Raw genomic sequence first — 27,598 nt, forward strand, 5'->3', positions numbered from 1 at the left:
TTGAACCCACCACCTTCTATTGTACAGGACCACGCTCTAACCAACTGAGCCACACCAGCCAGGGTATTTACACATTATTAATACTAGTTTTTAATTTTTAAGAAATTTCAAATACATAAAGTTGTGAGAATAATACAATGAATTCCCTTCACCTAGATCCACCAATTGTTAACATTTTGCTATATTTGCTTTATCACCTTTCATACACAGACAGTCCTTGATTTACAATTAGAGTTAAGCTTTTTTTAATTTGATAATGCAAAAATAATGTGCTTTTAGTAGAAACTGTACTTTGAATTTTGATCTTTTCCTGGGCTAGCAATATGCAATACATGGTATGAGACTCTCTTATGATGCTGGTTACTGGAAGCGAGCCACAGCTCCTGATCAGTTATGAGATCAATGGGATATCAGTACTCTACAGTATACTATGTTGTCAGTGTGTTGTGTTGTGTTTTGTTTTTTGTATTCCATCATGTCTACAAAATGCTCGTCTGCGTCTCCTTCTTCAGGTGAGAAGAAGAGGAAGGGCAATTACTCTTGAGATGAAATTCAAGATAATTGCCCCAACTGTAGGCTAATGGGTTCTGAGCACATTTGAGGTAGACTCGGCTAAACTATGATGTTTGGTAGGTTAGATGTAGTAAATGCATGTTCAATTTACGATGGGTTTATCAGGATGTAACTCCATGGTAAGTCAAGGAACATCAATGTCTGTGTGTACATATACATATTATTCATGACTAAATCAGTGTATGTTTCAAATTCAGGAAATTTAACAAGTCCATAATCCCACTAATCCATGTCCCACTAATATCATTTGTAACATTTAAAAAAATAACTTATCACCCCGGCCGGTTTGGCTCAGCGGTTGTAGCGTCAGCCTGCAGACCAGAGAGTCCTGGGTTTGGTTCCCACTAGGGCACATACCAAAAAAGAAAAAAAATATATCTTTATTGATTTTAGAGAAAGAGGGAGAGGGAGATAAACATCGATGTGAGAGAGATACATTGATTAGCTGCCTCTTGCATGCCCCACACTGGGGATCAGGCCCACAACCTGGGCATGTGCCTGGACCCGGAATTTAACTGACAACCTCTTGGTGCATGGGTCAGTGCTCAACACTGAGTGACACCAGCTGGGCCCTTGTAGCATTTTTTGTTGTTGTTGTTGTTAACCCTCACCCAAGGATACTTTTCCGTTGATTTTTAGATAGAGTGGAAGGGAAATAGAGAGAAAAACCAATGTGAGAGAGACACGGTTGGTTACCTCCCATGTGACCCAGACCGGGACTTGGGATAGAAACTGCGACCCAGGTACATGCCCTTGACTGGGAATTGAACTGGTGACCTCTTGGTGTATGGGTCCACGCTCAACCACTGAGCCGCATCAGCCGGGCACAAGTCACCTATTTAAACATCTTCAAGTATATTCAGAGTTATGCAACCATCACCCGCGCCCCACCCCCCCAAAAAAAACAACAACCAGGTACCCATTAGCAATCCCTCCCCATCAGGTTATGCTCCTGGCAACAACTTTCTAGCTCATCTTTAAAGCTTTCCTTCTTCCAATTTATCTTATGTACACCACAGGCAATTTGATTTACCTAAAGCATGGTTTAGATATTACACCCTCTTGACCACATGCCTTCAGTGAGTCCTGGAAAGGAAGGTGAGTTCAAGCATCCATTAACACACATTCTATTCCAGGTCGGGGCTAGGTGCTGAGAACAAAATGGATTCCTTCTATCTCCACAGTGCCTCTGCTCATGCAGGGCCCTCCACATAGAATGACCCGTCTCCCTCCACTCCACCCCACCCCATCCCATCCCCGGCCCCCAGAAATCCTTCCCAACTTTCAAGGTGCATCTTCAACCCAACAACTAACTGGCTGAAACTTCGCAGCTCTCCTGGCTCTTCTCTAACACACTTGTTGAACACACTTAAAACTCAACATTTGTGTGTGGATAAACACCACGCTCTGTGGATGCAGCAATGCTTGACGCAGGAAACGCCAGCCTCCCTCCCCGCACATCAGTACACCACGCCTCTTCCTGCAGCAATCAGGGATCTCCACCAATCCGTACTTCCGCTCGAAACCCGAGCCGTCCTTTCCGGCGTTCGCTGGCCCTGCCGCCGCGGCGCCGGCGATGACGGAAGCACGTCGTGGGTGACCTCACTCTCCAACATGGCGGCGGCCGTGGACTAGGGCCTCTGGTCGAAGCAGCCGCCGTCGCTGGAGGACCCTGTCGGAAACAACTGCCGCCGCCGCCGTCTCTCCTTTCCTGTCTTCTGGGGCAGGGGCCAGGGCAAGGTGAGGGCCGCTGGGTTCCGGGGGCGGAGCTGGTCCGCTCCAGCTCCCAGGCGGTTTCACTGGGGGAAGGTGCAGACACTGCCGAACCACCGCCCGCAGCGGTTCCGACGACGCTTAGTGTCCGTGAGTGTGTGACCCGGGGGCAGTGTGCGCGGGCGCCGGGCCTGAGCGCGGGGCGCTGCATGGCCCCTCTCACTGAGCCCGGGCCTGTCCCGCAAGGTCCCCGCGAACGCTCGTGGAGCGGGCTGAGTGTGCGGGAGGCGCCGGGACTCGGCCCCCGCCCGGCCCCTCACGCCGACCCGGCTCCATTTTTAGCCTCAGGCTGGGCAATGGAGACAGCTTTTTGGTCGAGGGAAAAGTTTTCTTGTGATTCGTTTAGGATGATTATAGATCAGCTCTGCCGGTCCTGGTTGTTTCTTCTCACAGTGTTAGACTTCTTATCCTTTCTTCACTGTTCAACACCCATGGTGGTGGTGATTTTTTTCCCCAGAAAAACCTCCTTTACCCTTGGAGGCAATACAGCGTACACTGTCGTTTCTACCTTTGATTTTCATCCTCTCACCATTCCAAAGAGACCCCAAGTTTCCTTCATAATGGACTAGGAAGGAAGGCTTCTAGACTGGCTGAGTTGAGGCTTTACCCTAGGGTGGAACTGGTTTGGCCGGTGTTGACGGACTGCTGACTGCTTAGCTCTTACCAGCTCCCCGCACAGTGCCTGTTTATCCGAGATGTACCTCATTGTCTTTACGTGAAAGTTTTAAATCAAACTGATAGCACCTTACCCCCTTTTATATGATATAAAGCAAAACAAACAGAAAGTCTTTTTTGCGAAATTGTCAGTGAGATTTCTCCTGGAGGTTTGTTTTAAACTAGAATGTTGATCTCAGCTCTGCCTTGTTGTGTGACCTTGGATGAATTTCCTCACCCTTATAATACTGTTGTTGTTTTTTTAATCTTCCAGAAAATTAAGCAAATGTTTGTGTAGGTAGTGAACTGTTTATATTTCACATACAGTTAGGTAAATATACATTACACATTTACACCTGCAAATTGAAAATATTCATACCATTGTGAAATATTCTTTTTTTTCTTTCTTTTTAAATCTTCACCCGAGGATATTTTTTCTATTTATCTTTAGATAGGGTGGAGGGGAGAGAGAGAGAAACATCAATGTGAGAGAGACAAATTGACTGCTCGCCTCCTGCAGGACCCAGACAAGGGCCAGGGTCAAATCGAAACCGAGGGACATGACCTTGGCAGGAATTGAACCCGCAACTCTTTGGTCCGTGGGCTGACTTTCTAACTACTGAGCCAAACCGGCCTGGGCACTATGAAATATTCATCTGACAATAGGCCATTAAGGATTTTGAAAATTCTTTAACTCTGGTCAGATTCTGTTCTCAGTTTGTTTGTTTTTCCAAATGACTCATTTTCTTATGGAGAATTATACCCCAATAGTTGAATTCAGTGGCAGGATATGTAAGATTGAGTCCAACCAGTTTAGTAAAGAAAAGTTGTGCTCATTAGCACGTCAGTTAATCAATATTTACTAAATATCGTATACACTAAGCTTTTAGGACCAGTGATTTACAACAATAATAATCATCATCGTAAATTACATTTCTTGCCCTGGCCAGGTAGCTCAGTTGTTTAGGGCATCGTCCCAATATGTCAATGTTGCAGGTTCAATTCCCTAATCAGGGTGTGTATAAGAATCAACCAGTCAATGCGTAAATAACTGAAACAAGTTGATGTTTCTCTTTAAAATCAATAAATAAAAATAAAAAGATGTATATTTATTACCAAATATTTTAGACATATAAAACAAGTATTAAAACATTACTAAGAACTGCCATCCTGCTTTTTGTCATTATTTTTCTAGTATGACTTTGATTCATATCTTATTCCAAATAAGTGGTCAGCAAGAGTTTTTTTCTTTTCTTTCTTTTTTTTTTAGAGAGAGAGAAACATCTCTTTGTTACCTCATGCACGTGCCCCAACCGGGGATAGAACCTGCAATCTGGGTATGTGTCCCAACCTGGAATCAAACCTGCAACCATTTTGGTGTATGGGACGATTCTCCAACCAACTGAGCCACAATGGCCAGGGTTTAGGGTTATTTTTTTATTATTATTATTATTTTTTATCCTCACCCGAGGGTATTTTTCCATTTTTTGTACAGATAGAGTGGAAGGGGGAGAGAGGAAGGGAGAGAGAGAGAGAAACATCGACGTGAAGGGACACATCGAGTGGCTGCCACCTGCACGACCAACCAGGGCCGGGGACAAACTGCAACCGAAGTACGTGCCCTTAGCGGGAACCGAACCCGGGTCTCTCCAGACTGCAGGCCGACGCTCTAACCACTGATAGGGTTATTTAATTATAATTCTATTCTTTTGGAGGAAGTCTTAGAATTCCATAGGAGCTAATAAAGAATAGATTTAAAAAATAGCATTATCACCTGGCCAGTGTGGCTCAGTGGATTGAACATTGCCCCATGCACTAAGAGGTCACTGGTTGTATTTCTGGTCAGAGCACATGCCTGGGTTGTGTGCTCGATCCCCAGTGTGGGTGTGCAGAAGGCAGCCAGTTGACGTTCTTTCTTTCTTTCTTTTTTTTTTTGATCCTCACCCTTTTCCATTTTTTATTCAGATAGAGTGAAAGGAATACATCGAGTGGCTGCCACCCGCATGACCCAACCAGAGCCAGGAAAAAAATGCAACCAAAGTACATGCCCTTAGCGGGAACCGAACCTGGATCTCTCTGAACTGCAGGCCGACGCTCTAACCTCTGAGCCAAACCGGCCAGGGCTGATGTTCTTTCTTATCAGTGTTTCTCTCTCCCTCTCCCTTCCTCTCTATATAAAAACATAGAAAAAAAATAACAGAGTTATTGGACTCATGTTAATTTGTGGAACTTAGAATTTCCGCTCTGGCTGGTTTGGCTCAGCAGTTAGAGCATTGCCTGTTTACTGGAGGTCAAGGGTTGATTCCTGGTCAAGGGCATATACCTGGCCTGCAGGTTTGAAACCTGGCCCTGGTTGGTGTGCGGGAGGCAACCAGTTGATGTGTATCTCTCATGTAGATGCCCCCCCCCACCTCCACTCTAGCTAAAAATCAGTGGAGAAGTATCCTTAGGTGAGATTACAACAACAAAACATTCCTACTCAGACCATCAGTGAGTTTTGAGACTAGAGGTCTGCTAACCAAAAAAACTTTGTTGATGTTTGAAATTACAGTTTTTTATTTTTGACTGAGTTATCTGTGGATTTTTATTTTTCTCTTCAATAACCAGGATTAGAGAGCTGTTCTACTCCATGTTACTTGAGTATTTAACAGTCTTATTCCATTATAATTTTATTTTAGTGGAAAGAAATGGTCTAAAAACAAAGAGCTTCCTGAAATAATGTAAACGTGTTACATTGTAATGTGTTTCTATTATGGTTGTAAGGGGTTAAGACTACAGTATAGGTATGATATTCTAAATATGTCTGAGGTAGGTGCTATAAATTTCTATTTTTAAAAAGATTAAAAAATATGTTTTATTGATTTTTTTTTTTTTAAAGAGGGAGAGAGGAAGGGAGAGAAAGTTAAAAACATTGATGTGAGAGAGGTACATCTATCATTGCCTCTTGCATTTCCTCCTACTGGGAAATCGAGCCCGCAACCCGGGAATTGATCCGGGACCTCTCAGTCCACGGGACAGCGCTCTATCCACTGAGGCACACTGGCCAGGCTGTTTTTTTTAAACCATTTCTTCCTGCTATTATTAGTGTTAGTTTTTGCCTCTGCCTTTCTCTCACCTAGCATATTGCTTAGTATGCAGTAAGATTTCTGCATAAGAGTATGCAGTTAAGGGCTAACAGCTCTGAAGTAAAGAGCTGTTACCTAACCAAATGGTTGCACAGTTAATTAGCTGTATGATTTTGAGCTAATAATTTGTCTATTCTTTTTCTCCATCAATAAAATGGAGGCTATTATGTTTTCATTGTATCATAAAGGATTATTGTGGTAACACATGGAAAAGTGCTTCAGATATAGAGGTCTTAATGCAGATGTAATTTATTGATATTAGAAATTGAAGAGCCCATTCTATGGTATGCTGATTAGTCACTACAAAATGTTGGAAAGGAAGTGGATGTCCTTTCTTCCCAGAAAACCCTTAGAGTACATGACCTGGTAGTAATGCCTTGTAATTTATGTTTGGAATATTCTTCCTGCCTGTGTAAGGTAATTTAATACAAATGCACTAGGTAAATAATAGGGTTCCTGCCCTGGCTGATTTGGTTCAGTGGTTAGAGTGTCGGCCTGCGGTCCAGAGAGACCCAGGTTTGGTTCCTGCTAAGGGCACATACCTCGGTTGCAGTTTGTCCCTGGCCCTGGTTGGGTCGTGCGAGTGGCAACCACTCTATGTGTTCTTTTCACATCGATGTTTCTCTCTTTCTCTCTCCCCCTCCCACTGTATCTGAACAAAAAATGGAAAAATGTCCTCGGGTGAGGATAAAAAAAATAATAGGGTTCCTGATATCTATCCACTACCTAAACACAAGCCTGAATGAGCTGCTTTGTTGCTTGTTGGAAACTCAAGCCAAATTATCAGTTGGATGGATATTTTATACGTAGGTCTGGTATAAGTAGAACGTCAAATGCACATTTAAAGCCTAAAAACTATGTACTAACTTTACATGTGAATCATTGAGAAATGATGGATATAATACAATCATTCACCAAATATATGTATGTACGGATAGTAATATATATTAGAGCTGAGGATTTTACTGCAAGTAAGGATGATGAGTGTGGGAGATGGGAAATGATGAAATCCATGATTAAGATTACATTTATGGTTAGACAATTGAAATTTGTAAGAAAATTTGAAGACCACTAGGTTAAAAACCAAATTTGGAAACTCAATGACTTATGCTTTGACCAAGGCACCTGGGTTGGAGAATGATTAAAAATACCATCAGTGGTATAGATTTTTAAAATATTTACTTATTTTATTTTGAGAGAGATTTGTTGTTCCACTTATTTATGCATTCATTGGTTGATTCTTACATGTGCCCTGACCAGGGATCAAACCTGCAACCTTGGTGTATTGGGTCGACGCTCTAACCAACTGAGCTACTCTGCCAGGGCTGGATTTTTTGATAAAAACAAAAATTTGAATAAAATAAATTCTAGAACATCAATTTTTAAAATTAAAAGCATTATTCAGAATGTGAGTACTTCATTATTCCTGTTACTGAAAAATTCTGAGACTTTTTTTATTACTTTTTATTTTATTTTATTTTTTATTCTCACCCAAGGACATTTTTCCATTTATCTTCAGACAGATTAGGAGAGAGGGAGGGAGGGAGAGAGAGAAAAACATCGATGGGAGAAAGACATATCGACTGGTTGCCTCCCGCGTGACCCTGACCAGGACTGGGGATGAACTGCAACCAGGGTACATGCCCTTGGCTGGAATCGAACCCAGGTCTCATTGATCCTCCGGCCAACACTCTAACCGCGGAGCAAAACCAGCCAGGGCCCGAGACTTCTTTTAAAGCTTACTTTTGATACTGATTTGTGCTGTTCTCTCTCTCTTTTGGACCTCTACTTCACAATTCAACCCTAGCTCTATATTTGTTTATATCTTTTTGGCTCTTTCTCCACTGAGTGTAAACATGCTTAAGTCTCTTTAGTTGTGTACAAAAACAAAACAAAACAAAGGAACTCTCAAACCCTGTCTTGCTCTAGTCTCCATTCATTTCTTCCCTTCAAACCATACTCTTTCTTTGAAAGAAAAGACTATAACTCCCTTTCTTTACGTATTCACTTTTCATTCAGTCCCCTGCCAGTCAAACAGAACAGTCCTATCATTGATCATTACTTTGACATTTTTACTTGTTTTTGGTTAATCCTCACCTGAGGATATGTTTCTGTTGACTTGTTTAGATAGAGTGGAAGAGAGGGAGAGAGAGAGAGAAACATTCATGTGAGAGAGACACATCGATTGGTTGCCTCCTGCACGGGGATCAGACCTGCAACCCAGGTATGGACCCTTCAGTCTGTGGGGTGGAAGCTTTAACCACTGAATCAAACAGGCCAGGGCAACATTTTTACTTTTTTTTTTTTTTTTTTAAGAAAGGATGGTGATCTTTTTTTTTTCTTTTTTCTTTTCCCCTTTATTGATATTAGAGAGGAAGGGGGGAGGGGGAGAGAGAGACAGAAACATCGATGAGAAAGAACATCAATTGGCCGCCTCCTGCATGCCCCCCACTGGGGATTGGGCCCACAATCTGGGCATGCACCCTGACTGGGAATCGAACTGTCGACCTCTTAGTGCATGGATCAACGCTCAACCACTGAGCTACCCCAGTGGACACATTTTTACTTTTTGATGTTTTGTTACATTTGCATGTTTGTTCACTACCTTATTGAAGTGCCTCTCCTGACTCTATGAACACACTCTTGCCTGGTTTTCTTTATAGCTTTCTGACTGTTCCAACCCAGACTTAGAAGTTTCCTCTGCCAGCTTCTCTTCTTTTGGCCACCCCTGAAATGTTAGTTTTGCCCTGGATTCTAATTGTATTTCTTTTTTATATCAAATCAAATCGGAACATACTTTTTAAAAACAATTTTTTTTCTTTATTGATTTTTTAGAGAGAGAGTAAGGGAGAGGGAGAGAGAGACAGAAACATTGATGAGAGAGAACATCTATTGGTTGCCTCCTGCATGCCCCCCACTGGGGATCGGACCTACAACCTGGGCATGTGCCCTGACTGGGAATCGAACCGGTGACCTCTTGGTGCATGGGTCAGTGCTCAACCACTGAGCCACCCCAGCTGGGCTGAACATGCGTTTGTTTATTTTTTATCCTGACCCGAGGACCCTTTTTCCATTTTTCGTTCAGATAGAGTGGGAGGGAGGGAGGGGGAGAGAGAGAGAGAGAGAAACATCGACGTGAAAGGGACACATCGAGTGGTCGCCACCCATACAACCCAACCAGGGCCGGGGACAAACTGCAAAACGGAGATATGTGCCCTTAGCGGGAACTGAACCCCGGTCTCTCTGAACCGAAGGCTGACACTCTAACCACTGAGCCAAACTGGCCAGGGCGGAACATACTTTTTAAAGCATGTCTACTTTTGACAAACATTTCTCTGGCTCCGGTGGGGGTTAGGGGGTGCAGTTTTTTTCCCCTTTCAGCCCCTCACTGGGAGTCATTGATACAAATAAGATTGAAGATCCACTGAGCTTTATTTTCTTTACTTTATAATCCGAAAACAATAGGTAATGTTTCCTTTTTCAAGTATTAAACAATTTACTGACTATATGTTTTCAAAGTATATTACCCCTTCTCCCTACTCCCCCAACTTTTGATGCTCCCTTCCCATTGGAAATCACTGCTCTTCACTCTGCTTAGGTAATTTTATTGACTTGCAACTGTGCAGATACAATTTTGTATCTCCAGTATAGACAGACCTCTTTCTGAGTGTGAGACTTGTATATCCAGCTATTTGCTGTATGTCTCCACCTGGACAACTGATAGGTATTCTGAAATTTAGTATACCCCAAAATGAACTTGTTATCCTCCCCAAACAAACTCTTCCTTCTATATTATCTGCCTTGAGAAATAGGAATAATACCACTTTACATATGGTTTACTGGGTTAGTGTCTCATTGAATTAGATGAAAGCCTTTGAGCTCTTCCTATTTTTCCTGTCCATCACCTTCACCTTTCTGGTGTTCCTGCTCTAGTTCATGCCTTCATACGGGTCTCGTTTAGATTTTTCTAATGTTACCCTAACTTGTGTCCTTGCCTTCTCTCTCCATTCTGTCTTCCATACCATCTCAAGGATGCTTTTTGTAAAATACTGTATGATCTGTTGATATGCTTCAAAACCCTTTAGTGATTTCTAATGGGATTCTACAGTAGTTTTTAGCCTGTTTACATCATGATCTAATTTGTGAGTCTAATAAAAGAAATGGAGTGTTTTTTCTCTCCAGAAAAGAAATGTTCATGCACACGGAATTTGCATACAGTTTTAGAAGGTTTATTTGTGGATATGGTTTAACTAATTCCTGGCTTACAGGGTAAAACCCAAGCTTCCTGTCACCCCATACCATACAGATGTTGACTTCTGCTTACTCCTATTGCGCTCCATCCCTCGATGGCTTTGCATTGTAGTGTTTCAAGCTGTTTCAAAATACTTCTGTGCCTTTATCTGACCTACTTTACATCTAAAATTCATCCCTTTCCTATTGCCCAGACTGGGTCAGGTTTTACTCTATATAGCCTTTTCTGATTTCCTCTTTTTCCCTTTCCCCAGAGAGGCTGACCTCTTTTGGGTTGCCTCTCCCACTCTATGGATACTGACTTGTGTTATATAACTTTATTGTTCTTGTTTATATATTTTTGTTTTCTTTTCCATGGTTGAAAACTCCTGAGGGCAGGTAATTTGTCTTAGTTGTCTTTTTGTCTAACACCTATAGAGTACCTTATATCTTAAGACGTGTGTTGAATGAATACAAAGAATTGTCAGAAGGCATTGCCTTCTATTTTAATAGATGTAATTACTAGGGCTATGTGTGGGCTTTGTAGAATTAGAAGATTTTCTAAACTGTTCAGTAATCTTTTAAAAAGTAGTGTATTTGTTGGGAAACTGCCTTAGAAAATTTTTTTTATTCTTTTTTTTTTTTTTTTTTTTTTTTAAATCCTTGCCCGAGGATATTTTTCCATTTGTTTTCAGACAGAGTGAAAGGGAGGAAGAGAGAGAGAAGAAATATCGATGCGAAAGAGAAACATCGATTGGTTGCCTCTTGCACAACTGAGGTATGGTGCCCTTGGCTGCAATTGATGCTCTAACTGCTGAGCCAAACCGGCCAGGGCCTGCCTTAGAAATTTTAAGAAAAGTAGATTTCAGTTAGGTCTTGGTTGCAAACAACACAAAGTAATTCTAGCTTACTTGCACAGAAAGAACTTTATGGAAAGGTCATAGGGTACCTCACGGAATGGATGGGAAACAGGAACCCAGGGAGGCTCTGCTGCACTCAGGCAGGGCCAGGCCATAGGAATAGAATCGCTAGCACACTGCTGCTGGTCTGCACCACTGCCTCTGCTGAGCCCACACCACCCCTTCCCATAAATTGCCTTTACATGTCTTCAGATTCCAAATCCATGTGTGAATCTCTGACTTGGCTGAACCTAGATCACATATCTGTACTCTGGATGCCATGGACCAGAACAGGAGAGAAAATGTCTGGCCTGTTCTAGCTTTTGTAGTGGGGGATTTGTTTTCTACTAAGATTGACACTGTGGGATGTTCCATACATAGGACATTGAGGTCAGATGGCAGATAGGCAAAAAAGCAAAATGGAAAGGCAAAAATCGCCCTGGCTGGATGACTCTGTGGGGGCATTGTCCTATACATCAAAAGATTGTGGGTTTGATTCCCGGTCATGGTACATGCCTAGGTTGTGGGTTCAATCCTCAGTCAGGGTATGTACAGGAGGCAACTGATTGATGTTCCTCTCTCTCTCTCCCTCTCTCCCTTTTTCTCTCTCGCACCCCCCTCTAAAATCAATAAAAGCATATCCTTGGGGAAGGATTAAAAAAAAGATACCCGGCCAGTGTGGCTCAGTGGATTGAGCATTGTCCCATGGACTGAGAGTTCCTGGTTCTATTCCCGGTCAGGGCATTTGCCTTGATTGTGGGCTCCATCCCCAGTAGGGGTGTGCAGGAGGCAGCTGATCCATATATCCCTCTTACATCGATGTTTCTATCTCTCTCTCCCTTCCTCTCTCAATCAAAAAAAAAAGAGAGAGATGAAAGTCCATTACAGCACTGCTGTTAGTAAATATATCTGATTTCACAGACCTCAGAAAACTTACCTTACCTCTGTGGGTTTCCTTTTTCTTATTTGTAAGTTTGAAATACTGTCTTTTCACTATTAAATGGTAACAGTGTAAAAGTGTCATCAAATATTTTGAACACCTTGTAAGAACACAGGGAGTGTTGCTTTTATTCCTGTGATGTAAGCTGTAACACTTTTTCCCTTTCTTTGGAGTATGTATTAGTTTTGAAACACCTTTTGGAAGTTTATGGGAACTTAAAGTTGAGCAAGGCATATTGTTCAATTTATTGGATATTTTGATATTATTTTGTAGCGTTGCCCCCAGAAGATATAAAGAGTAATTATTCTAGGACATTTCTCTGTTTGCTTAAGGCAGATCTTAAAATTTGCCAACCTTGTCTGTCTCTTTTTCCTACTGTTAGCTATCTGAACCTTTTTTTTTAAACTGGATATTTCTTGAGAGCTTAAAGCAGTCTGTATTGTTTAAGCAGAAAAAGTTATTTGGAAATCTCTTAATTAGACATTTTGTGGGATTTTTTTTTGTTTTGTTTTTTTTATCCTCACCCGAGGATATTTTTCCATTTTTTTGTTCAGACAGAGTGAGAGGGAGAGAGAGGAAGAGAGAGAGAGAGAAACATCAATGTGAAAGGGACACATCGAGTCCCTGCCACCCACACGACCAACCAGGGCCAGGGACAAACTGCAACCGAGGTATGTGCCCCTAGCGGGAACTGAACCCGGGTCTCTCTGGACCGCAGGCTGACGCTCTAACCACTGAGCCAAACCGGCCAGGGCTTAATGAGACATTTTGGTTGGAAACAATGAGTAAGGTACATAGTAGGGGTCAAAAGGTATAGATTTTCAGCTATGAAAAATCATTCATGGGGATGTCATGTACAGCATGGTGACTAGTTAATACTGCATTGCATATTTGAAAGTTGCTAAAGGAGTAAATCCTTTTTTTAAATAAAAATTTTTTTCAATTATAATTTACCTTCAATATGATTTTACATTAGTTTCAGCTGTACAGCATATGAGAGTAAATCCATTTATTTATTTATTTCACACTAACAGAAAGTTTATTTAGAAAGTCAGAGAGGTAGAAGAAGTGAGCCAGAGAAGGAATGCGCTCAGGAAACAAGTTACATAGGCAAAAGAAGGGCCCTTGGAGCTTAGGAGAAAGAGGGAGAGAGGTAAGTGCCGTGAGGACGTAAGAGGGAGGAGAGATGTGGGTGTGCTCTGGGAAAGAGAAAGTGAGAACGCTCTGAGAGTAAATGTTAGATGGTACATGCTAGGTAAAACGGCTATTAAGTCCGGGTGAAAAAGGAGAGTTGTAGTTGTATTGATTAGGGAACACATTAGGAAGCCTTAAGAAGAGATTCTGAATATAAGCACTTACATATCAGTCCAGAAGCTAGTGGTTCAGGCTGGCAAGGCTGCTCTGCTCTACATGGTCATTGAGGGACATGGTTTCCTTCTGTCTTGTTGCTTCACCATCCCCTAAAAGTGGTGGTCCTTTTTTTTTTTTTTTTTTTAATGTTTTCATTGATTTTTTTAGAGAAAGAGAAGAAAGGAGAGAGAAACCTCAATGTGAGAGAGAAACATTGATTGGCTGCCTCCTGCATGCCCCCCTACTGGGGAATGAGCCTGTAACCCGGGCATGTGCCCTGACCAGGAATTGAGCCAGGACCTCTCAGTCCATGGGAGGACACTCAGTCTGCTAACCACACTGGCTGGGCTAAAGTGGTGTTCTTGTCGGCATGTCAAAGCTAGGTATCTGCCACATTCACATTTTAAACCATAGAAAGAAGGGAGGAGGAAGTCTTGATGGAAGACCTACAAATCGCAGTTATAACTTCTGCTTATATTCCTGTGGCTAAGACTAATCATATGGTACATTAAGTTGCAAGGGGACTGGGAAATATAATCGACAGGTGTGTGGGCATGGACCTTGCTAAAATTTAGGAGGCTTTATTAGTAATTGAAATAAGGGAACGTACCCTGGGATGGGGGTGTGGTGGGGACATAACTAGTGTTTTTGCCATATAGGTGAAAATAGAGAAGCTAGGGAGAGAGAGGGAAGTTTGAAATCTGAATAAATTATCACTCGTAAGTAAAAACATTTTTAAAACATTGCTCAGAAGAAAAGTCTGAGAAATACTTATTTCGATATTTAGTTGACTAATTGGAATCAATGGGAAAATTTACTACCACGTAATACACTTTAAACTGAAAAATACTTTTATGTTTTTAGGTTTCACATACCTGTTAGACTTCTTTGGAGCTCTGCCACTCAACTCGATGGCGTCCTCTACTACTGTGCCTCTGGGATTTCACTATGAAACAAAATACGTTGTTCTCAGCTACTTGGGACTCCTCTCTCAGGGGAAGGTGCAAGAGCAACCTCTTCCCTCACCCCAAGGTATTATCTTTGGCCCATGGTGATTATATTTAGTAATAATTACTCCATATATAAAAGTGTATATACTTAAATCATTTATATTTGTGGTTTATAGGATCAAATAATACCAATAAACTTTTAAGGAATAACCTCTCTTTCTATCCCCTGAACCATTTCCAGAAGCAACTACTTTGAATGTTTTTTAAGAGCTTGCTATTTTAAATGACTGCCCTTGATACAGGTAAAAATCTACTGAGTACATGTAAATAAACTGAAATCTGTCTTTAGAGATGCCATACTTAATAAGACTTAATTAGAATTACATAATTATCACTATTATTATTATTATTACTATTTTCAAATCCTCTCTTGAGGATATTTTTCCATTTATCTTCAGACAGAGTGGGAGGGGGAGATAGAAAGAGACAGAGAGAAACATCAGTGTGAGAGACACATTCACTGGTTGCCTTCCGCATGACCCTGACCAGGGTCAGGGCCTGAATCGCAAACAAGGTATATGCCCTTGACTGGAATCGAACCTGTGACGCTCTGGTCTATGGGTCGACGCTCTAACCTCTGCGCCAAACCGGCTAGGGCAGAATTACATAATTATTTTAAAATTTATAATGTAATTTAGTTCCTTGAATTACCATTTTTCAAGGATATTAGATTTAAACAATGAATTCTTACATCTGATAATTTTTAGCACAATTCTTTGTATTGGGAAGTTGTATGTACCTTTCTTTAAATAGTTTGCCAAACAAAGCTTAAAATAGTCTGAATCAATCATCATCTTAAACATTTTTATCCAGATTTCTAGTGCATTCTTTGTTATTCTGGCTCAAGAAAGGGTAGTGTTGAGATTTTAGAAATGATGGAATCTAGTGGCCATTCTAACAGTTAGGACAGAATGACAGAAGGTGTCCTAACAGTACTAACTTACATATTTATACATCTAACTAGTAAGTGTGTTCAATTTTTAAATATTGAATTATTTTAAGTACCCTAAGATAGGTTGCTATTCTAAACGAAATTGCATCAAAATGACTTTTAAAACTCATAAAAGAAAGTGTGATACCAAATACCTAATTTATTATTTCACCAAACTCGTGCAACTCTTTTACTTTCCACTATCTTCTGATCTTTGTTAATATAGACACAGTTTAGCCCTGGCTGGTTTGGCTCAGCTGTTAGAGTGTCGACCTGCGGTCCAGAGAGACCCGGGTTCGGTTTCCGCTAAGGGCACGTACCTCGGTTGCAGTTTGTCCTCGGCCCTGGTTGGGTTGTGCGGGTGGCAACCACTTGATGTATCCCTTTCACGTCGATGTTTCTCTCTCTCTCTCTCTCTCTCTCTCTCTCTCTCCCTCCCTCCCACTCTATCAGAACAAAAAATGTCCTCGGGTGAGGATAAAAAAAAAAATTATGAAAAAAAATATATAGACACAGTTTTTACGTAGGGGTAATCAATTATTTGTGATTTTTTTGTTTGTTTGTTTTGTTAATCCTTATCCAACGATATTTTTTCATTAATTTTTAGAGAGAGTGGAAGGGAGGGAGGGGGAGAGAGAGAGATCAATGTGAGAGAGACACATCGATTGGTTGCCTCCCACATGACCCTGACTGGGACCAGGGATTGAACTTGCAACCCAGGTACATGCCCTTGACCAGGAAGCAAACCTGGGATCCTTTGGTTCTCGGGCTGACACTCTAACCGCTTAGCCAAACCGGCCAGGGCTATTTTTGCTTTTTTTCCACTCAGTTTTATCTTAAAACTGTTTCCATGTTCATCTCCTTTATTGTATGTCTAAATGTTTTCAGGTTTTATTTAAAAATATTTTTATTGATTTTTAGAGACAGAGGAAGGGAGAGGGAGAGAAAGAGGGAAACATTGATCGGCTGCCTCCTGTACACCCCCTACCAGAGATTGAGCTGGCAACCCTTTGGTGCATAGAATGATGTCCAAACAACCAAGCCACACTGTCCAGGGCTCAGTTTTTTTGTTTCTGTTTTTTTTTTTTCCCCTTTTTTTGTTGTTTTGTCTTCACTTGACATTTTTCCATTTTTTGTTCAGGTAGAGTGGGAGGGAGAGAGAGGAAGAGAGAGAGAAACATCGACGTGAAAGGGACACATCGAGTGGCTGTCACCTGCACGACCAACCATGGCCGGGGACAAACTGCAACTGAGGTATGTGCCCCTAGCAGGAACTGAACCTGGGTCTCTCTGGACCGCAGGCCGACGCTCTAACCGCTGAGTCAAACCGGTGAGGGCTGTTTTTGTTTTTAAGTCAACAGCATTGTTGTAACATTTTTGGTTTACCGTAAAAGCCTAGGTCACTAACACTGGTAGTAGGGTTTAAATTGAAAAGTCCATTAAAGAGGGGATCATACATAAAGAGGTTATTTTAAGAAATTTTAAATTAAACAGTAAATTTATTTAGCGATTTTGATGTAGGACCTAGGTGTTTTTTTAAAATATGGGTCTGTTGTTTATAGTTTCCAATTTATGTTTATTTAAAGAGAGTAAGAATGTAAACACACGTATAAAATAATCTGATCAAAGAGTCATTCTAGGTTTTTATGATTTTCCTCCCATTCTTCTATAGTTGTTTCTCTCACACCCAATCTGAAGTGGTATTTTTAAAGTAGCTTCCCAGCCCTGGCCGGTTTGGCTCAGCGGTTAGAGCGTTGGCCTGTGGTCCAGAGAGAACCGGGTTCGGTTCCCGCTAAGGGCACGTACCTAGGTTGCAGATTGTCCCCGGCCCTGGTTGGTTGTGCGGGTGGCAGCCACTCGATGTGTCCCTTTTACATCAATGTTTCTCTCTCTCTCTGTTCCTCTCTCTCCCTCCCACTCTACCTGAACAAAAAATGGTAAAATGTCTTCAGGTGAGGATAAAAATAAATAAATAAATAAAATAAAGTAGCTTCCCAGCCCTGGCCAGTCTTGCTCAGTGGTTAGTGTCGGCCCATGGACCGAAGAGTTGTGGGTTTGATTCTGGTCAAGGGCATGTACCTTGGTTGCGGTTCTTCCCCTGCCCTGGTCTGGGTCATGTGGGAGGCAGCCAATTGATGTTTCTCTCACTCTCCCTCCCTCCCTCCTGCCTGCTCTGTCTGAAGATGAATGAAAAAAATATCCTTGAGTGAGGATTTAAAAGAAAAGTAAAGCAACTTTCTAAACCATTTAATTTAGGTTTCATAGAAATATCAAGTCTCTTTGTACAATCATATTTCAATGATGTCTATGATTTTATTTTTTAAAATTTTTTATTGATTTTAGAGAGAGAGAAAGGAAGAAAGGGAAGAAGAGGGAAAGAAACATCAATTTGTTCTACTCGTGCGTTCATTGGTTGATTTTTTTTCTTTTTTTCGTTAATCCTCATGCAAAGATATTTTTTCATTGATTTTTTTGAGAGAGAGTGGAAGGGAGGGGGAGAGAGAGAGAAACATCGATGTAAGAGACACACATCGATCTACTGCCTCCCACAGAACCCCGACCAGGGCCGAGGATCAAACCTGCAACCTGGACACATGCCCTTGACTGAGCATCAAACCCATGACCTTTCGGTCATCAAACCTGTGACCCTTCGGTCCAAGGGCTGATGCTCCAAAGCTCTGAGCCACATTGGCCAGGGCCATTGGTTGCTTCTTGTATGTGCCCTGACCAAGATTGAACCTGCAACCTTGGCGTATTGGGACGATGCTCTAACCAGCTGAGCTGCCCCATCCCGACCGATGTCTATGATTTTAAATAAATTACACAGTTTCAATGGCAAGCATAATTGTCATAAACAGGTTGGGAGAAAAGTGACATATTCTTGGTAAGCATACAACTTATGCAAATATGCTAGGAAGTAGTCTACTAGCTGCATATGTTCAGCTTGCTCTGGGCTTCTGCAGTATGTGTGAGACTGGAGTGGGTCTCTTCAAATCACTTCAGTGGAAGTTAGTTAAGAGTGCTTCCACTATATATTGATTTCTTTAAAAAATTATTTACTTATGCTAAGTTAGTATGAAGAGTCATACTACTGAGTCAAAGAGTAATACTGTTTTATGAGGAACTTGCCATTTAAAATAAATATGTGGCCCGGCCAGTGTGGCTCACTGGTTGAGCATTGACCCATACAACAAGAGGTCGCCGGTTCAATTCCTGGTCAGGGCACATGCCCAGATTGTGGGCCCGATCCCCAGTGGGGGGCCTGCAGGAAGCGGCCAGTGGATGTTCTCTCTCATCAATATTTCTATCTCTCTCTCCCTCTCCATTCCTCTCTCTCTAAAGTCAATAAAGAAAAATAAAATTGTGGCCTATAGATTGTCATACCATGTTGTGTATCTTTTTAAGTTTTCACACATTATCCTAAAAACTAGTTAAAACTTCTGAAATGCTTTGTTCTAAGCCTCAGGTATTTAGACTCTGAGCATTTACCATAATGGACTTGTTAATGGAGAGGAGCATGCCTCGTCTCCCCCCGTTGCTGCTGGGAGTGGAATTCATACAAAATCCCAAGAAAAGGAATTTTCTTGTATGTGCCCTGACCAAGATTGAACCTGCAACCTTGGCGTATTGGGACGATGTGTACGGGAGGGTGCAATATAATAGCAAGCTTTATTTTCATAGAATAACACCCCTGGGTTTCCAGAGTCCCATGTCCCTTAGTCCAGTCATAAAAAATGTGTAGCTGGGGTTTCAGTAGAGCTAAAATCAAAGCCTGTGCCCAGAGTTTTTTTTTTTGACGTTGAAGCTGGGTCCAGTCCAGCATCAGGCTAGTTGCAGTCCATTTAGTCCCTTGTATGTGGGGTCCACATGGCTGTAAGCCGTACGGGCGAATGCAGGGGGAGCCAAGAGCAAGCCAGGAGCACGCGAACAAGAGTACCAAGAGCCAAGAGAGTGAACTTTACAGGATTAGGTATTCCCAAATGTTCGTTTGCTTGCAGAGGCCATGCCCATTCTGGCCAACCATCTCTGTTCCCAGATGTGATTGGCAGGCAAGTACCTTCCCTATGTCACCCCAACTTTACGGGGCATGTATCTATCTTCCCTTTGTTCGATCCCTTCCCTCCCTGGGGAGTGTGAAATTGAAGCTTCCTGGTGAAGCTGCCCAAATGACATACCTATAATATCTGGTCTTCCCCCTTTTTTTCTTTCCTATTATTAGTAACTAGCTAATTACAATGGTATCAGACTTACTGGGAGTCCAACTGAGTGGTTGCATTGGTAGTGATAAATGCATAAATGGTTAGCATGCCTGAGGAAGGGATTGTGTCTTTGTAACACTTCAGTTTGGGAGGAAGATTCTGGAAATTAATTTTATGAAACACATGGTTTTTATACTTCATCCTCCTAGAACTCCATTGATGCCAAAAGTAGACATCAAGACTCAGTGGATTAGAGCAAGACAATTTATTACTCTAGCCCAGTAAACACCAGGAGTGTTACCATGGTAGCACTGGTTCCCCTGTTCCCAAATATCATAGGGTAATATGATGAGCCCACTTGTGGTATTTCATATAGTGGTTTGTACTATAGCTGAGGAACCCAGTTCTCCTTTGCTAGGGAGCATGCAGTCACATTGTGGTCATTTTGACCTACCTAATTTCCTTTGACTACCTATAGAAATGTCTGAGTCAGAGGACAGTTAGGTCTTCAGTTTGTCATACTGTGCAAGGACATACGGGGATGCTTGGGCCTCATTGCAGGCTACAGCTCTTTAACAATCTACCACTCAAGATTAAATGCAGTGACATTCAGTGTAATCCATTCAGTTTGTCTTCATATAACACTTGATTAAGATTATTATCAACAGATTTATAAAAGCAATAAAAAGCTTTTCTACAAATTGTATGACCTAGATATACTGATAGGAAATAAAAATGTTAAGCTTATAATTTACATGTGTGTAAAATGGAATAGAATGTTGATATTTTAATTTAAGGACACTGTTGTTATTTTGTTTGTATGTTTTTAATTTTCATATTTCAGGTCTTTTAGTATGTAATAGCCATCATGAACATTTAAACAAAATAAAATTTAGAAGTAACAGTTTGCTTCATAAAAGATAAAGATTTTTTTAAATTGTTAGTACAGAAAGTTAACATAAATTGGTCCTCTTGAGAAATATATACAGTTGACCTTCTAATAATGGGGGTAGGGGGTTGGGGTTGTTAAACCCCCACCAATTGAAAATCTGTGTAAAACTTAACTCCCCAAAAACTCAACAAGTAAGTAGCCTACTATTGGCTGGAAGCCCTATTAATAATATAAAGAGTTGATTAATATGTAGTTTGTATATTATATATCTTATGTACTGTATTCTACAATAATGCAAGCTAGACAAAAGAAAATGTTATTAAGAAAATTATAAAGGAAATACATTTACAGTTTTATTGAAAAAAGTTGTGTATAAGTGGAAATGTGTAATTCAAACCCATGTTGTTCAAGGGTCAATTATATATGAAAGATTATTTTTTTGAGTTAGCTGAAATAAAAAAAAAAAACTATTGAGTAAACAATGCATCATATAATCAAATAAAAATTTAAAGATCTAAAAAAAAACCAAACACTATTATCAACAGAATCTGAATTAGCAGGATGAAGTCATTCTGCAGTATTAATCTCAGCTATCTACTTCAGAACCCCAGATTCAGCCGAGTGACTAAATCCCAGAGGGGCCTTGTTGGTCTTTTTTCCAGATAACCACTTCATTTTTTTTCCCTTAGTATGTATGGATTGTTCCAACCAGCAGTATTAATCTCACTTAACAGGAGGGATTGGCAGCCATACATGCTCCTCCTCCCTGTAGCCAGGATGTAGTCCATGACCAGATGTAGTCTGTTGCCCATTATAATCCACACAAGGGCATTTAGGGCTTGTGCCAACTCATTGGCTATAGTAGCTAAAGTTAAGGATAGGTTTCCGATTATTATCTGTGGGACCAGAACCCCAATACCAAGGAACAATACTTGCCCTGCTGTTGGAACTAGGAGTCATTGTATCCCTGGGTAGGGGGAATGCCGTCCGAGGGATGGTGTTGTTGACTCTTAAGAATATTATCTAGGATAGGGTTGGAAAGAAGCTGGCCTTGTAATTTTTTTTTTTATCCTCACCTGAGGACATTTTTCCATTTTTTTTTTTTTTTTTTGTCAGGTAGAGTGGGAGGGAGAGAGAGGAACAGAGAGAGAGAGAGAAACATCAGTGTGAAAGGAACACATCGAGTGGCTGCCACCCGCACAACCGACCAGGGCCAGGGACAAACTGCAACCGAGGTACGTGCCCTTAGCGGGAACCGAACCCGGGTCTCTCAGGACTGCAGGCCGACGCTCTAACCACTGAGCCAAACCGGCCAGGGCTGGCCTTGTAATTTTATTTTTAGTTCATTAAAGCACATTTCAAGTATTCAACAAAAGCAAATTTCCTGTTATTCATTTTTTGATGATTGTGGTTGAAGGTGGTTCTTGTTCAGAAAAATTTCAGTTTCTTTTTTTTTTTTTTTGAGCATTTTTATGAGTTTATTTGAGCCAAACTGAGGATATATGTGGGGTAACAAGATCTCAGATGCTCCCCAGTATCATTCTTAAGCTAAAAAAATTGCATTAACACACTACTGCTGCTTAGTCATTGAACTGTTTTGTGATAGGGTACGACAGGGTATTCAGCTTTGATATCTGAGAAAAATTCATGGAACTCACTATGATTAAGTCCATGACAGCAAGTGAAGTTCACTGTTAAAACTCCTGGTTTAACACAGGATAGATTCAAATATTTTCTAGACTATTGTTAGAGGAATAGTGCAGTGAATAACCATAGGTTCTAAATGCTTTACGTTTTCATAGTCTTTGTATATTTGTTTAATTTTTCTGCTTCACACATATTTTTGCCACTATCAGTAACACACATCTTAGCAGATTCAATTTTGGATTGTAGCGAATTAATGTTTTCTCAATTTCTTTGAAAAACTTGCCTGTAAGTCTATGCAGAGTGGGTCAGTTCTTCAGACACTTCACACTTGGCATTGACTCCTTGAATAAACAGCAGCTTAGCAGTTTCAGACATCTGTCAGTGCATCAGGAGCCAAAGAAAACTACCGAAAATTGTTACTATTGATGTTGTTCCCATTGTCCTCTGAGTAACTGAACTCTCCAAAAAGTAATAATCTTAAACTTTTATTTTTTCTGGACACATTTCTTTAGCTGCTGCAATTGACCATGATCTGATAATCTCAACATCAGTAAACAGCTTTCCTTGCTAACGACTGAGCCACTTAGAAATTTACTTTGGTTGTAGCCTCATTTATTTTTTATTTTTATGAAGAAATTCTATAATGAAATGTTCCATTTTAAATTTTCTAATTTTTCTGACTGTTGCTTTCCTGTGAGTTGGGAATATTGTGATGAGACCTTTACTCCAGTGAAATCAGTGCATAGTGTGTACTTTTAGCACTGCAAATAAACATAATACTTCGCCATCTAATTTGATAAAAATAATCTATGCTCTATTGTGTCTTAAAAGTAGTTATTATTATTATTTATTTATTTTTTTTATCCTCACCCGAGGACACTTTTTCATTCTTTGTTCAGATAGAGCAGGAGGGAGAGAGAGAGAGAGAAACATCGACATGAAAGGGACACATCGAGTGGCTGCCACCCGCACGACCAACCAGGGCCAGGGACAAACTGCAACTGAGGTACATGCCCTTAGCGGGAACCGAACCCGGGTCTCTCTGGACCGCAGGTTGACGCTCTAACCGCTGAGCCAAACCGGCCAGGGCAAGTAGTTATTATTTTTTAAAATATGTTTTTATTGATTTCAGAGAGAAGTAGGGAGAGGGGGAGAGAGAGAGAGAGAAACATCGATGATGAGGGAAGCATCGATTCGCTGTCTCCTGCACGTCCCCCATTGGGGATCGAGCCTACAACCCTGGTATATGCCTTAATTGGGAATCAAACTGGGGACCTCCTGGTGTATACCTCAATGCTAAACCCCTGAGCCACATCAGCCAGGCAAAAAGAAGGTTATTTATTTATTTATTTTTTTCATTTTTTTGTTCAGATAGAGTGGGAGGGGGAGAGAGAGACAAACATCAACGTGAAGGGACACATCGAGTGGCTGCCACCCACATGACCCAACCAGGGCCGGGGACAAACTGCAACCGAGGTACGTGCCCTTAGCGGGAACCGAACCCGGGTCTCTCTGGACCGCAGGCCGATGCTCTAACCGCTGAGCCAAACTGGCCAGGGCAAAAAAGAAGGTTATTTAAAGTCCACTTTTCTCTCCTTATATTACAGGTAAGATAAAAGTTGTGGTATGACAGTATATGTGGCATTTGAAAAGCTGTGTAGTTATAATTGTGTTGCTGCAGTTTATAGTGTGCTAGGCAGCGATGTGAAGCTATGAGCACAAAACAACCATAAATATATGAATGATTGAGTACGGTTATACTCCAATTAAATTTTATCTATGGTTTTCCAAAATATATAGAGTACTCATACAATTCAACAAAAGGAAGACAAAGAATCTAATTAAAAAATGGGCAGAGGAACTAAATAGACACCTCTCCAAACAGGACATACAGATGGCCAAGAGATCAAGCAACAAGTGTTGGCGAGGGAGTAGAGAAAAGGGGACTCTAGTACACTGCTGCAGACTGGTGCAGCCACTATAGAAAACAATATGGTGTTACCTCAAACAATTAAAAATTGAACTGCCATTTGAACCAGTGATCCCACTTCTAGGAATATACCCTAAGAAGCCTGAAACACCAATCAGAAAGAATATATGTACCCCCATGTTCACAGCAGCACTGTTTACAATAGCTAAGATCTGGAAACAGCCCAAATGTCCATCAGTAGGGGAATGGATAAAAAAGCCATGGTACATATACACAGTGGAGTACTATGCAGCTGTAAGAAAGAAAGATCTCTTATCCTTTGAGACGACATGGAGGGACCTGGAGGGTATTATCCTCAGCGAAACAAGCCAAACAGAGAAAGACAAGTATCATATGATCTCACTTATTTGTGGAATATAATGAACATAACAGTCTGAGGAATGGGGTAGTCCCAGAGACATGGAAGTGGGGTACAGACTGACAATCCCCAGAACTGGGGGTGGTGGGGGAGAGATAAACCACAGAACTTATATGCATGTAGGCATGAACAAAGGTCATGGACAACAAAGCTGGGGACAGGGTGGGGAGGAAGGGGGAGGGGGAAAAAAGGAGAAACATCTGTAACAAAAAATAAATAAATTCAAAATAAAAAAAATAAAACATAACAACAATGCCAAGAAGACAAACAAAATGGCCAAGAGACATATGAAAAAATGCACTAATCATCAGAGAAATGCAAATTAAAACAACGATGAGGTCTCACCTCACACCTCTCAGAATGGCCGCCATCAACAAATCATCAAACAATAAGTGTTGACAAGGGTGTGGAGAAAAGAGGACTCTAGTACACTGCTGGTGGGAATGCAGATTAGTGCAGCCACTATGGAAAATACTATGGTGTTACCTCAAAAAAAAAATTAAAAATTGAACTTCCATTTGACCCAGTGATCCCACTTCTAGGTATATACCCTAAGAAACCTGAAACACCAGTCAGAGAAAATATATGTACCCCATGTTCATAGCAGCACTATTTACAATAGCTGAGATCTGGAAACAGCCCAAGTGTCCATCAGTAGACGAATGGATAAAAAAGTGTTGGTACATGTACACAGTGGAGTACTATGCAGCTGTAAGAAAGAAAGATCTCTTATCCTTTGACACGACATAGAGGGACCTGGAGGGTATTATCCTAAGCGAAACAAGCCAGGCAGAGAAAGACAAATATCACATGATCTCTTATTTGTGGAATATAATGAACATAATAGAGGAACAGGGTAGACCCAGAGACGTGGAAGTAGGGTACAGACTGACAACCCTCAGAAGTGGGGGAAAGGAAGAGATAAACCACAGAACTTATATGCATGTACGCATAACGATGGACATGGACAACAAAGCTGGGGATGGTGTGGGGGATGGGGAGGAGGGGGTCAATGGGGAAAAAAGAAAGGTCTATAACAAAAATAAGTTAATAAAAAAAAAATTAAAACAAATTTTTTTTCACCTATGGGTACTGAATTTCTTATAAGTTTTATATGCCATGAAATACGAATCTCTTGATTTTTTTCAACCGTTTAAAAATTGTTCTTAGCTCATGAGCTGTACAAGAACATGCAGTGGGCCAAGTTTGCTGAGACCTGATATATTAGGTGCAAGAAACATTATTTTTCTCATTATCATTAAGAAGCTCATTAGTCCGGCTGGTGGGGTTCAGTGGTTGAGCGTCAACCCATGCACCGAGAGGTCGGGGGTTTGATTCCTAGTCAGGGCACATGCCCAGGTTGTGGGTCCAATCCCCAGTGGGGGGCATGCATTAGGTGGCCATTCAGTGTTCTGTCTCATCAATGTTTCTATCTCTCCCTTTCCCTTCCTCTCTCTCTAAAATCAATAAAGAAAAAAAATTTTTTTTAAATTATCTTATTATATTTATCCACAAAGCTAAATACTGTTTTAATAATATTAAGCTCAAATCTGTCACTTCCATTCTGTAATCATATATCTTTTTTATTAAAGTATTTATTTTTTTCTTCTACCTTTCAGTTCATTAAAATATTTCTTATTTTTCAATTATGGTGGCAAACAGTATTATATTAGTTTCAGATATACACCTCAGTGATTAGACATTATATAAACTTACTAAGTGATCATCCCAATAAGTCTAGTACCCATCTGACACCATACGTAGTTGTTAGAATATTGACTATATTTTGTATGCTGTATTTTACATTCCTGTGACTGTTTTGTTACTTCTGATTTGTACTTCTTAATTCCTTCACCTTTTTTACCCAACTCAGCCCCCCTCCCATCTGGCAGCCATCAAAATGTTATCTGTATCTATGAATCAGTTTTTGTTCTATTTGATTGTTTTGTTTTTTTAATGTTTTTATTGTTTTTTTAGAGAGAGGAGGAAAGGAGAGAGAGAGAAACATCGATGTGAGAGAGACACATTGTTCGGCTAACTCCTGTACACCCCCCACTGGGGATCAAGCCCGAAACCTGGGCATGTGCCCTGACCAGGAATCGAACCAGGACCTCTCTGTCCATGGGGCAACGCTCAATCCACTGAGCCACACCGGCTGGGCTGATTATTTTGTTTTTTAAATTCAGTTGTTGATATGTTTTTATTGCCATTTTATTCATATTTTAATCTTTTTTCTTTTCTTCTTCTCAAAGAAGACCCTTGAACATTTCATGTAATACTACTGCTTTGGTGATAACAAACTCCTTTAGCTTTTCTTGTCTGGGAAGCTCTTTATTTTTCCTTCAATTTTAAATGATAGCCTCAGTGGATAAAGTACTCTTGATTGTAGATCCTTGCTTTACATCACTTGAATATTTTATGCCACTCCCTTCTGGCCTGAAATGTTTGTGTTGAGAAATCAGCCGACAGTCTTGTGGGAGCTGCCTTGTAGGTAACCAACTACTTTTCTGTTTTACATTTTAATTATGATGTGTCTTGGTGTGGACCTCTTTGGATTTATTATGTTTGGGATTCTGTGCTTCTCGGACTTCTATGTCTGTTTCCTTCACCAGGTTAGGTACATTTTCCTTCATTATTTTTTAAATAGTTTTTCAACTTCTTGCTCTCTCTTCTCTCCTTCCAGCATGATGTGAATATTGGTATGCTTGAAGTTGTCCCAGAGGCTCCTTACATTATCCTCATTTTTTTGGATTCTTTTTTCTTTTTGCTGTTCTGATTGGGTGCTTTTTGCTTTTTCATATTCCCAATCACTGTTTTGATTCTCGGCTTCATCTACTCTGTTGTTGATTCCCTGTAAATTATTCTTCTTTTCAGTTAGTGTGTCCTTCATTTCTGACTGGGTTTTTTTTTTTTATGGTTTTCATTTCCTTTTTTATGCTGTTGAAATTCTCTGAGTTCACCTACTCTTCCACTGATTTCACTGAGCATCCTTATAACCATTGTTTTTTTGTTTGTTTGTTTGTTTGT

The 27,598-nt window shown here is 40.8% G+C and overlaps 1 protein-coding gene across 18 annotated transcripts in view; it reads left to right on the top strand.

Moving 5' to 3' along the window:
- Positions 1-2,158: 2,158 nt before the first annotated feature.
- The window catches only part of BCL2L13 (BCL2 like 13), a 147,696-nt gene continuing 122,256 nt past the window's right edge, over positions 2,159-27,598 (top strand). For 8 of the 18 annotated variants that reach the window (XM_036253139.1, XM_036253127.1, XM_036253128.1 and 5 more), the window contains exons 1-2: positions 2,181-2,313; positions 14,409-14,576. In XM_036253139.1, coding sequence (XP_036109032.1) covers positions 14,456-14,576 — 121 coding nt within the window. In that variant the 5' untranslated portion in view covers positions 2,181-2,313; positions 14,409-14,455. Of the gene's footprint in view, positions 2,314-14,408; positions 14,577-27,598 lie in introns of all 18 variants that reach the window. The other 10 variants (XR_004958415.1, XR_004958414.1, XM_036253141.1 and 7 more) reach the window with 4 other exon arrangements.

The sequence above is a fragment of the Molossus molossus genome, unplaced genomic scaffold (assembly GCF_014108415.1).
Source record: "Molossus molossus isolate mMolMol1 unplaced genomic scaffold, mMolMol1.p scaffold_m16_p_10, whole genome shotgun sequence".
Taxonomy (NCBI): domain Eukaryota; kingdom Metazoa; phylum Chordata; class Mammalia; order Chiroptera; family Molossidae; genus Molossus; species Molossus molossus.